We start from the raw sequence: 12,164 nt of genomic DNA on the forward strand, positions 1-12,164 counted from the left end.
TTATAGTTTAATTCTCTGGACTTCAGATTCTTTATCAGCGAACTGGGGGAAATTACCTATTTCAGAAAATTGTGAACATTAAAGAACAAATAATTAGATTGAGGCTCTTAATAATTTCAAGTCTTTTTCCAACTCTTTGTTTTGTCTGTTACTGATATAATCTCTAAAACAGCTTAAATTTTTTTAAAGGTTTATTTATTTTAGAGAGAGAGAGAACAGGCATGTGCAAGTGCGCACACATGAGTGGGGGGAGGGGCAGAGGGACAGAGAGAATCTCAAGCAGACTCATGACCCTGAGATCATCACCTGAATCAAAATCAAGAGTCAGCTGCTTGACCAACTGAACCACCCAGGTGCCCCAAAACAGCTTAAATTCTTGCAGATGTAGGGGAGATAAAAATTATGTAGGACACAGTGTGCTAATTGTAGCAGTAAGTTCTTGGGGTGGGGGTGGGGGCTGGGTCATCTAAGCCTACACGTGATAGAGTCTTCTGCCATGGATAAACTTGATCAAATCATTGGGGGCAAGAGATTAGCTATTTTTGATCCTCTGTTTATCTACAGACAGGGTCTTACTCTAGATTAGGGGTGGCAAACTCAAGGGCAGGCAGGGCCCTTGCAGGTCTGGGGGGTGGTGGGGGGGCACAATTTGAGAAACTGGAGTGTGAGAACATGCTCTCTTCAAGGGGCAGCGTCCGCTTACATCAAGCAGGTTCCTGGCACGCAGGGATTTAGTCTCAGTTGTTGCCAGATTTGATTTTTCAAGAAAAGTCAGATCCATATTTAATGTAAAATCTCCCAGTTTTTAAGTGTTGACAACTAATTCTATTTTCTTTCAACATCCTGTGGGCCAACCAAAACATATCTGAATACAGCCTGTGTGCCACCTGTTTTGCAACCTTTGGATTTTAAAGGTCATTTTCACTCCCAATGCCCTCTGCTCCGTGAGCCCAAGAATCATTGTATATGTCCCGCATGAAAGGTTCACCCTACAGATTAGAAATACAGTCATACCCCCCACTTCCAAATAAGTATTTCCTGTTGTTAGTGTTTCATTATCCATAATGAATGTTACCTCCCAGGCAATTCTTATGCAAACAGCTTCTTGTTCCAAAGTTAAAATCAGATACATTTCCTGTTACTTGCCAAAGTGCATAGACCTAATTTTCTGCATGTTAGTTTTATCTTTTTTAACACATCTGGGGGCTGGTTTCACTTCCCCAGGGCCCTACTTTATTTTGCGCCAAGTCTTGGGCGGTAAAACTTTAATGAACTTCAGCATTTATAAAAGTCTTGGAGAAACACAGTCTTCCATCCTACCTGCTGTGAACTGAATGGCCCTCTCCCCAAAATCAAGTGATGAAGCCCTTACCATCAGTGTGACTGTATTTGGAGATGGAGCCTTTAAGAAGGTGATTAAGGTTAAATGAAATCGTAAGGGTGGGGCCCTTCTCCAACAGGACTGGTGCCCTTATAAGAAGAGGAGGAGACACCAGCAGTGCAGGGGCAGAGAGGAAAGGCCATATGAGAACCCATCTCCAAGTCAGGAAGAGAGCTCTCACCGGAAACCAAACCTGCAACCACCTTCACCTTGGACTTCTGGCTTTCAGAAGTCTGAGGAAATGAATTTCTGTTGTTTAAGCCACCCAAACTCTATGGTACTCTGTTATGGCAGCCCTAGCAAACTAACACACCCTCTATAACTAGCCTGTCTTTGATGTCTGATGCCCTTGGGCTTTTAGAATCCTTTAAAATCCCAGTTAGGGATTTTAGGCACGTCTTCCCATTTGACTTCCTGCTCAGGGCATTATGGAAATTTTGTATCTCCAATCATAAGTGTCTCCCTTCTGGGAAATATATCAAACTTTATATATAATGGCAGAATATAAACTATTTGGTGACTCACCCATAAAATGTGAGATAAAGGAAACCAATCCTTTTCCCAAGTTTTAAAACTTGTCCTCGTTTGTCAGATGCTCCTGTGAGTCGTACTATGCCTACTTTCTTGAGGCTGGAGAGCCACTTGTAGGCATGTTCATCATTTTTTAAAACATCTTCAAAATCCAGTGTAGGTAGCTGGAGCTCTGTGCCCCAGTACTGACATTCTGTGAATAAGAAAAAGAAGAAACCAGATGGGATTACATTGCTTTTATATAAAATGAGAACCTCTGAGAAGGGACTAGTTCATTGAAGTTGACCTTTGATTTATCATGGGATTTACGAAATTTCAGTCACATTCGAACTGCCCAAGCCACTAGATTTTGTTCCCTGGGGCCATGCCAATCTACTATATACCTCCTGCCTACCACTGCCTGACCCATGACAGGTATTCACTAGACCTTATTTGTCGAGAGAATGTTGAGCTCATGGATAGCTCTTGATCTGTACATCCTTAGGGCTTCTTTGCCTGGACTCTGCTTAGAAACATCTCCACTGAGACCCTGTGTGTTTTAATGGCCATGTTACATTGCTCAACTCCAAATAGATGATAAAATCTGAATGATGGACTTAGAACAGCATATGCACATTCTTAGAGGTGGAAGGAGTGTTTGCCTTGGTCGGTACAGCTCCTTCTTCCTCTTATTTCACCTGATAAGAAGCTTTCTCTGAGGTCAAATCATTCTTTGGAGTCAACAAAAACTGTCCATGGGGAAGAAAAGATGAAAGGTGTGGTCCTGGGATGCATAAAAAATGCATTTTGCATAGATCCTTTGATGACAACACCACAGTAGATAAAATCAAATGCCTTCATTAGCTTTCTGATTGCTCATGATCAAATGCTCATGAAAAAAGTTTACTTGAAGAAACAGAAAGGAAATCAGATGGAAAAAATAATTTGCTTTGCAAATCAGGCTCTCCCAAAGGAGGCAGAACACAGAGATGTCATTTTGCCAAGGGAAATAACTCAGATATTAACAACTGCATTCAGGAGAGACCTAACTCAATCTAATCCATTTGATTTCTTCAGTTTTGGAAGAAAGAATCTGCCTTAGGAAGGCAAACCTTCCCAACAAGTGACAGAATGAGATCTTATGATCTCAGTATCATCCTGAGCCATGCCTCACTTCTCAAACGGGGGAATATACATCATGTTCTGGAAAACAGCCCCAAGCCCACAGTTTAAGAATGAGGACTGGATCAATGTTCCTGTGTAGTTGTTGTAGACTGGAAATCATGGCTGTTTCTGCAGAAACGGAGATTTCTCAGGAGTCAGATAATAGCCTTAGAAGTGAAAAAGTGCCTGCAGGTTGAGGAGGCCACCTCCTGCTCTCCCGCCAGCTAATCAGCCACATGCAGCTAGTACTGTATGAAACAGGATATGAATAGGGTAAAGAATGGAGGCACAGGGCCTGGGTTTCAATCATTGTCCTGCATCTTACCAGCTAGTTTCTTGGTGTCTTTTCTGAGCCTCCGTCTCTTAATTTATAAAATAGCCACAATTATATTTACCATGCAGGTCATTTGTTGACCATGCAAAGAGCCTAGAATAGTGCTTGGCACACGGTAGACAACTGCTATTCCGACCACCTATAGTAATAGCCAGTATTTGCTGAGTCCTTTCTAGATGGTAGGCACAGTGCGAGGTGCTTTCCATATGTTATTTCTTTTAATGTCCACAATAAAAAATAGATGCTTTCAGCATTCCCAAGTTATGAAGAAGGGAGGAAGAGAGATCCAAATCATGCAGAGCTAATGATTTGCAGAGCTAGTTAGTCAAATCCAGGCAACCGATTCCAAAGTCTAATTTTGACAACTACACATAAAATAAACAGGTGATGCCTTGAAATACTGTTGTCACATGTGTTTTTATGCCCTATGTCTGAATGTCCATTTCTTATTCTGTCCCTTACAAAGGAAATCTACTAGATAAAAAAAGAAAGCAAAGCAAGTTACACTTAGGACCACTTTGTCTGAACTTGTTCAAGCAGGGGTGTTTAAAGATAAATCTTGAATATAACACTGTGTGTTAATTATACTGGATTTAAAAAAAAAAATTACTACACTTGATCTTAGCCAAAAGGCCAAGAAACAATGGAATTAAACAAAAAATTAAAGATAAACCTTGGCTCCTAGTCAGGATTTTAGATGCAGAAAAAACGTGGAGTAGGTTTCATTTACAACGACATTGCTGTCCACCTTTTGTGAAATGAACCAAGGCTTAAAAATCATCGAGCTTCTCTTCTTAATTTATGCCAGTGTATTTCAGGGGTCCAGGTTGGTTTGCTTTAACTTAGGGCCATTATCACTTTCCAGAGAGTGTCAGTGACCATGTGTCAGGGAAATAGAATACACAGAGATTGCAAAAACATTTTCCAAGATGTAAATGTTTTAAAAACTTCGAGTTCATATTTTGACTACTTTGTGGATTTAAGGAGGGCCTCCTTAGGGCACATACCATATACATCTATATACACTTATAGCATGTTTTAATGAGTTTTTTTTTTCCACATGAGTCATTTTCCCATTATATAATAACACATGTGTGTGCACGCACACACGCACACACATGGGCACACACACTATTTTTCATTCTAAAAACACAGAATGAGTTAGGTTCTTTCAATAAGTCTGTTACTCGTTACATGTGTAAAATTAACCATGTTCATGCTGAGACTCCCAATATAAACCAAGGCTCTCAGTACTACACACAGTGTAGTCTCTACCATAAGTAATCTCAGATTTACCGGATTTTACTATCAGAGGGCGGTTACAATGCCTTTTAAGTTCTGTGAAGTTCTCTATTTTCCGACTCCAGCTCTCATTCTGGCATGCCCTGGCAAGGACTTGACAAAAATCAGCAACCAAGGGCCAGAGCTCATTATAGAAACTGTGTCCTAATATGAGCCACTCATACACTCAGTTATGTTACAAGTGACTTTCCGAGATAGCACTGTGACTACCCAGTTTCTAAACTCATCATAACATCCACAATATAAAATATTCTAATATTTGGGGAGAAATAAACTAAGTTTCAATAAATCCACCAGTAAAATCATTTCATGATATCTGCACAGAAACTTCAACATTGAAAAAGCAATTTAGAAGCACTTCCCCAGTCTCCCCCAGTCACAGAACAGAACTACCATGGACTCAAGAGAAAACATGTTTGACTAGAGTAAATCATTTGTCAGGTGAATACATTAAAAGCAAATTTAAATTTCACACTTGGGTCTGGAGACATAAACAGTATGGAAAATGACGGAATATTTAAGGCATGAACCACCCTTTCTAATTTAACTTATGGCCTACTAATAAATACTTCCTTGAACATGTGCTTCACACATCATAAAATTTATGAACATGCTACATGCTGGCTTTCAAGGAACTGTTTGTCCAAGATTTCCTTTTCGGGGTTAGGCATCACATTCCTGGATCTTGAGTTGTATTTCAAAAGAGGAAAAGACACAAAGAAGCTCTTTGGTTAAAGATTCCTGAGTGCAGCATCCTGGGTTGCAATGTGTTATTTTGAGTTTAGAACCTTCCGTCCACCTGCACTGAACTGTTCTTGGCTCTGAAATACCAAGTCTAATGTGCTTCAGATCAGCCAATCACGTACTGTCTCTTCCAGTGAATACTTAGCAGGGCCCAGACAAAGCCAAAATCTGACCCTTGCAGAGGAAACGTACCTGGGTGTAAATAGGGCTTTGAGTCTCTTCCCTGGGCTAAGGGGATCCTGCCTCTCCGGATATTCTTTAACTTCTTGTCTAGTGAATTTGACATGTCTCAAGAATCTGATCACTGCTCTCTCTTAGACTGAGATCTTCCAGAAGCTGACCTGAGATGAGGATCTGAATGCAAGCCATGTATTAAGGAGGGATCCCCAGGAGAACTAATAGGAGGTGGGGAAGTAAGACAGGGAAGGAAGCCTCTGGAAATCATTTTAATGACTGGTTAAATGGACCCTGGGCCTTATGGCAATACTGTAGACTATACTTCAGGGTTGTCCCACCCAGGGCAAGGAAGCTGGGGTGCACATGCCACCCATGCCTACCTTTCTTCGGCCGCTTCTCTAGGCACTTGTGGAGACCAAGGCAGAGAAACCCCTTCAGCCGAGTGGCAGTCTGTGCTAGAAAGTGGCTGGCATGCATGGGAAGAGTACTGCAGGGCTGTGGGGGCGGTGGGGGGAGGGGGCACGGCCAGCCTCTGCAATGCCCTCCTTTAGGGTCTATAAGACTGAGCTAGATGGCTATCTTCTGTGGTCCCCCGGCACTGAAACACACCTCAGCCTCAGCACTTGCCACATTGAGCTGAAATGATCTTGCACTTATTCAACACATACTTGTGGAAAGCCTTGCTATTCAAAAGAGATCACATTCGTGAATAAAAATGATGTGATCGCACATCTGTTTTGTGAAGGGAAAAGTGAATAAGCAAGGAAGCAAACAAGTAAATACATAAGAATGAACATTGTAGCAAGTGCTCTGGAGGTAACAAATGGGGTGCCTCTGCAAACAATTATTGGGAGCCAGATGGCGAACATATTTACACATGGCAGTTAAGAACTATCTAGCTAAAGAGACACTACTGAAGCCAGACGCCAGTGGGTGAGAGAAGGCAAAGACGCAAAGGGCAGGGAGAAGAGTGTCTCGGCGGAGAGACAGTAGGAAGAGGGAGAATCTCTCATCTTGTTGGGGGAACTCAAAGTTTCTAGGGCTAGAACCCAGGCAAAGAGGAGGGTAGCAGATGAAGTGTAAAAGGTAACAAGGGTCGGTCAGGCAGGACTTATCTCTCTTTCTTCCACTAGATTACAAGTTCCTTGCAAGGGACGGAGAGCATGTCACATATCTTTAATTCCTCACCTCTACTGCCCCCTTCTCCCTCCACCCTCCAGCATAGAGCCCAAGGCTGGCAAGCAGTAGATTTCCAGAAAACTAGTATGTCTGTATCCTAAACAAATCATTGCTTATTTTCTAATGGGGACTAGAGACTGGAGGCACACCCTGAAAGATGAGATTGTGTCTGAACACTCTTTAGTATTTTAAAAGATGGAGAAATCTATAAAACCTTTTCCCTAGGTGATAATCCCACCAAACTCAAAAAGTCTCCCCAAGGATGTATAAAACACACTTCTACACAAGTTTATGTTGCTTGAAATGAAATGAAATTTTTGGACTATTAGGTACTTGGTATATTCTATATGCTCAGCCCTGTGACAACAGTGACCTTCTTGTTGGAGAATCCAAGAACACAGGATAAAACAAGGCAGGGACATGAAAAGGCAGGGTGTGGTGAGTTCTTGAAAACCGAGAGCTAACATTAATGGAGCACTTAGGATTCTAGGTGCTCTTCTGAGCACCTAATATGGATTAATTCATGTAATCATCACAACAACCACATAACAGAGGTCCTAGTATTGTTCCCATTTTATAGATTAGGAGACAGGCCTAGGATCTTAGATAATTTGTGTAGAATCACACAGCTAGTGCTCGTCAGAGCTGGGAAACCACACAAATAATTTGATTACAGTTTACAGAAAAAAAGCATATGTTGAAGGAAAACAATCACGTAAGGTGTCAGAAAGGGAGACGATTATCTCAGACTTCCTTAGAGTTTCAGGGCAAATAGAAAATTCAGTTTTACCTTCTGTTCTTGCTGTGACTGTCCCCTAGGATATCCATGTAAAGGTTATGGAAAACCCTCTTGGTCACTTTCAATTACGTACACTGCTCACATCTTCCTATGGAGCAGCCCTTATTGGTTCCAGAAAGCTCCAGTTTTCATAAGCTTCCTCCTTATGCTAAGATACAATCTACCTCTGTCACCTTTCTTTTAGGCCCTAATTCTGTGCTCCATAATCCCATAGAATATGACAGTCTTGGAGATGCATATAAGCACAGCAACTGTGCTGTTTTTCTTTCTAAGTCCAAATAGCCTTTTTATTCCCCATGTTTTTCATGTCTTATGGCTTCCAATCCCTGCCCTAGGCTCTCTGCTCTTCATTGTATGATGTGTTCAAGTCTGCTGATACTCTCTAACAGCAATGATGTCTTGAACCAGACATAATACTATAGATGTGGTCTGGCCCATGCCTGCATGGTAGGCTCACTACCACATTTTCATTCATGCAACCTAAACCTAATTAATCTTTTTTGGCTGTCTCAACTCTGTTGACTCAGATTAACTTTTCAATCAGTGAAAATGTGTAAAAATTGTCTATCAGTCACATCTTCATTTCCGAAGGTAGTTCATTGAGAATGTGTGAAGCATGTGTGGAGATGGGGATGCAGGTCCAATTTGATTGTGTCACACATTGTGTCAAAGTTAATAACTCGAGGTTTGAGGGTGACATCTAGATTCAAACCTGAATTCTGATACTTCCCATCTGCAAGAACGTCAGAAAGTGATACACTCTCACAGTTCAGTTACTTCATTCAGAAAATACAGGATGAAAATGGCTTTCAGGGTTGTTATGAAATTTAAATGATACGCTACCTGTAAGCAATTTAACACAGCATACCTGATTAAATCTGCATGTGAACCGGAGCAGCTGAACATGACTGAAGGAAAACACACCATGATAACTGATCTTATTGCATGTCTACTAATGTCTGCTTAATTCTCTCTTACCAGCTGACCATTTCTCACATTCTCTGTCCTCAAACCTTCCACCTCCTCCTCCTCCTTATACTCAGCTGACAGCTTTGCCTCTTATTTCCGTGGAAAAATAGAAGGACTCAGAAGGGAACTTCTATACATTTCCTCCACCACATCCACCAACCTGCCTGTGTCCATGTCCTTCCTTATGGCACTTGATGTGCTGTAGATGTACTTGTAAATTTATATATATTATATATGGTGTGTGCATATATATGTATATATTTTTAATTTATTGATCTCTTTCTCTAATAGAATGTAAACTCCCTATAGATAGAGTCTTTCTGTTTTGTTCACCACCTCATCCCCAACACCTAGAAGACTGCCTGTTCTAGAACATAGAAGACACATAAATATTTGCTGAATAAATTCATAGTGCATGGTAGGTACTCAATAAATGACACCTTTACTAATATTAGTTATTCCTCAGACTGGGGAAGACAGTCAAACGCACAATGACCATTCAGTGCAATAATTGCATTGACACAGAGACAGAAGCCCACAAAAATCGCAGCAACCACCTAGAAGAGGTGAGAGTGATAGAATGGTATTTAATAGAACAGATACTCTTTAGTCAAATCTTGGCTTCGCTATGTATTGTCTCTTTGATTTTGGACTACTTACTTAATTTCTATCATGTGTAAAATAGTTATAATGTAATGCTATTATGAGGTTGTTGCTAGGATTAAATAGAGCAATAAATATTAGGTGCTGAGCTCAGTGCCTGACATAGAGCAATGCTTTTAAAATGTGAAGAAGAAGATTGGCGAAGGAGTAGGAGAAGAGGTGGAAGAAGAAGAGTGTGAATAACATTGGTAGTTAAGACAGAGATTGGTGGTGGAGGTAATAAGATGTGGATGGATTCTAGATTATTTTGCTAATAGGGCTAGTAGATTTTGTTGATACACTGGATGTGTAGTAAAAGAGATAAAGAGGAGTCAAGGATGATCCTGCCGCCAGAGAGAAGGATTTGTATCAACTAAGATGGGAAAGAGTGGAACAGGATTCCCTAAAATCATCTGTTCCCATCAGGGGGGCTGTCTTTCCTCTGGTTTCCTCATTTTTAAAAAAAAAATTGCTCCAAACAAATCACTTTATAAATCCCCTTTTGGTTGTCCATTGTATATTTGGCTTGATGAATTTATTCTGGGCTAGAAACTTCTATTACACTCTATTAAAGTTAGAGCTTAGAGACTCTGCCCTTCCTTCTTGCATGAGCACACCATTCTCTTTTGATAGCTTCCCTTTATCTTTGTTACTGAGATTATCTGCTTTTATGTGATCCTGAGCTTGTAGCTAGTTTGGGTCAGGGATTTTTTCATTGAAGTATTTAGCTTATACGTGAAAAATATGTCAGCTGATGGTTGGTATACTCATCTGTAGCAATCCTTAGCTAATAGATAACACAGCCATTTTCCCCAGAGTTTGCTGATCACCCCAGCCTCAGCAAACATTTCTATATCCCTGATTGGAATTAGGTTCGTAGTTGACCAGCCCTTTCACTGACTTCCTTAAATTTATTTAAATGAAACTATCTGCCAGGCAGGTGAAATTTTGGTCCAGACTTCAAGCCAGTGTCTGAGCGATTAAAATCCTTTTCATGGCGACAGTTCACCTCCAAGCCACTCTCATGTTTTTAGTCAGGAATAGAACATGATTATTCTCCACGTAAGGGGAACTCAAGCATAAGATATTGTCATGTCACTGTTGTTTATTTCTCCTTCTGTCCTTGCCCGAATACTCTTTGATATGCCTCTGCTCCTATGTTCATCTACGTTCATGGCTGTCTAAATTAGAGGAAAAAGGGAGCAAGTACTTTATCATTTACTCTTCACGTTCCAAAACCGAGAGGCACTGCCTTTTTTTTACATATGGAGAAGGTGAGGTTCAGATCATTTATGAAACTAAGTCAAGTTCACAGAGCAGAGAGCCAAAGCCAGCTCTGCTGACTCCAAAGCCTGTTCTCATTCCATAACACAAAGTTGTTTCACAGGTGAAGAGCTTTCTTTACATACCACACTTCACTTTCTCTCCTAAGGTCTGTTTTCTGGGCTTTCTTTCTTATTTGTAGTTTGTAATTTGGCTTAGGGATAATATAAATATAGGGTGGAATTTTTGGCAAAGGGCTTCACTGGGATGTGAGGTGGGACTTGCAGAATGGATAGGTGAAGTCTGGCCGGACAGAAAGAATGGAATAAGTGATCCAGGAAACAGGCAGGGTTTGGACAAAGTCTACATGTTCGTGGAAGGGGCACCAGGCTGTGGGATGATTAGAAAGCTCCAGTGAAGACTTAGGACTTTATCATGCCACAGTGAGATAGCAGAGCAAAGGGGAAGAGAGATCAAGGTGGGCATCAGGAAGATTACCCTGCAGGGTTGTGCCCGGCGGGTGGGAACAGAGGCCATGTTATTTCAGTAATCTAGATATGAGATGATAAAAAGCTCCAGCTAAGTTGTTGGCAAGAGGGACAACCCATACAATCGTTTCTCCCTATAACCTGTTGAATATCAGTCTTTGGACAAGCAGGCCCTGTGCATAGAAGCCTGACAGCCAGTGGGAGTAAAGGAGAAAGAATTTCACTAATAGAATTCTGCATTTTTAATTTTAAGTTTAATTTTTTTTGTAAACTGATACACTGTTCAAGAACAGCTCAGGGCTGTTCTCTGGTTATTTATAGTGCTTTCGAGGGAGTGGTGTAAAGATGAAGTGAGTTTATACGTATAGTACGACAGTGCTTTTCACCCAACCTGACACTACTTAAAGGTAATTAGGTGCTATCTCTATCATACAGATAAAGATTTTGGGGTATAGAAAAATAAGTTGCTCAAAATCGCAGACCTAACAAGGCCTAGGGTCAAGAGCACTCTGATTTTAGTGCTATATTGTTCTTTTGATTAAGAGCAAAGTTGCAGATTGAGAAGAATACAAAATTTTGAGAAAAATAATAGTTAGTGAATCCACTGAATGGAGTAGAGCTTAAATTATTTTTTTAAATTTACTAAATTAGAAATTAGGCAAATCAACAGAATGTGTAAAAAGCAACATCATTTGTTTTAACCTTTTTTTCCCCCTAAGGGATAGAAACATTGAAAAAAAATTAATCAATTTTTTTCCATGGGCACTTTTGAAAGTTTGGGGTTGGAATTTTAAGGAAGAAATTTAAGTATAATGAAGATATCTATTATCCTGGAACTAAAGTTGTGTATTTCAATGGTCTGCCATCTTGAAGAAGCAAAGTGAAATTAGAAGTGAGAAGTAACAGTTTTTAAATCAGGCGTCCTCCATTTTTTTTTTTTTTGACTGGTGAATCTCCTGGTGTGTAGGCCCTAGCAAAGATGACAGGTTAAATATATAATTCATGTGTAGGGTTGGTAAAAATGAAGTCAGCATATAAAGCAACCCAATTTTACTTCTTGAAATTGCCACCATTTGGAATTTTCTAAATTTATAAATTCAAAATTTACAATCCAGCTACCTTATGCTATAAAATCCATTCCCAGGCTGAAAGAAAAAGCAAGACTAGTTTGTGAGAAACAAGCTTTTCACTCATTGAAGAAAGCCCATTCTA

The 12,164-nt window shown here is 40.3% G+C and overlaps 1 protein-coding gene and 1 pseudogene across 1 annotated transcript in view; both read right to left on the reverse strand.

The window, feature by feature from the left end:
• BBOX1 (gamma-butyrobetaine hydroxylase 1) overlaps positions 1 to 12,164 on the reverse strand; it is a 60,624-nt gene that overhangs the window by 32,607 nt on the left and 15,853 nt on the right. Inside the window, exon 4 of the mRNA XM_021685329.1 lies at positions 1,907 to 2,105. Within this exon, the coding sequence (XP_021541004.1) occupies positions 1,907 to 2,105 (199 nt within the window). The remainder of the gene's footprint in view (positions 1 to 1,906; positions 2,106 to 12,164) is intronic.
• LOC123326348 lies at positions 3,902 to 4,034 on the reverse strand (annotated as a pseudogene).

The sequence above is a fragment of the Neomonachus schauinslandi genome, chromosome 11, assembly GCF_002201575.2.
Source record: "Neomonachus schauinslandi chromosome 11, ASM220157v2, whole genome shotgun sequence".
Classification (NCBI taxonomy): domain Eukaryota; kingdom Metazoa; phylum Chordata; class Mammalia; order Carnivora; family Phocidae; genus Neomonachus; species Neomonachus schauinslandi.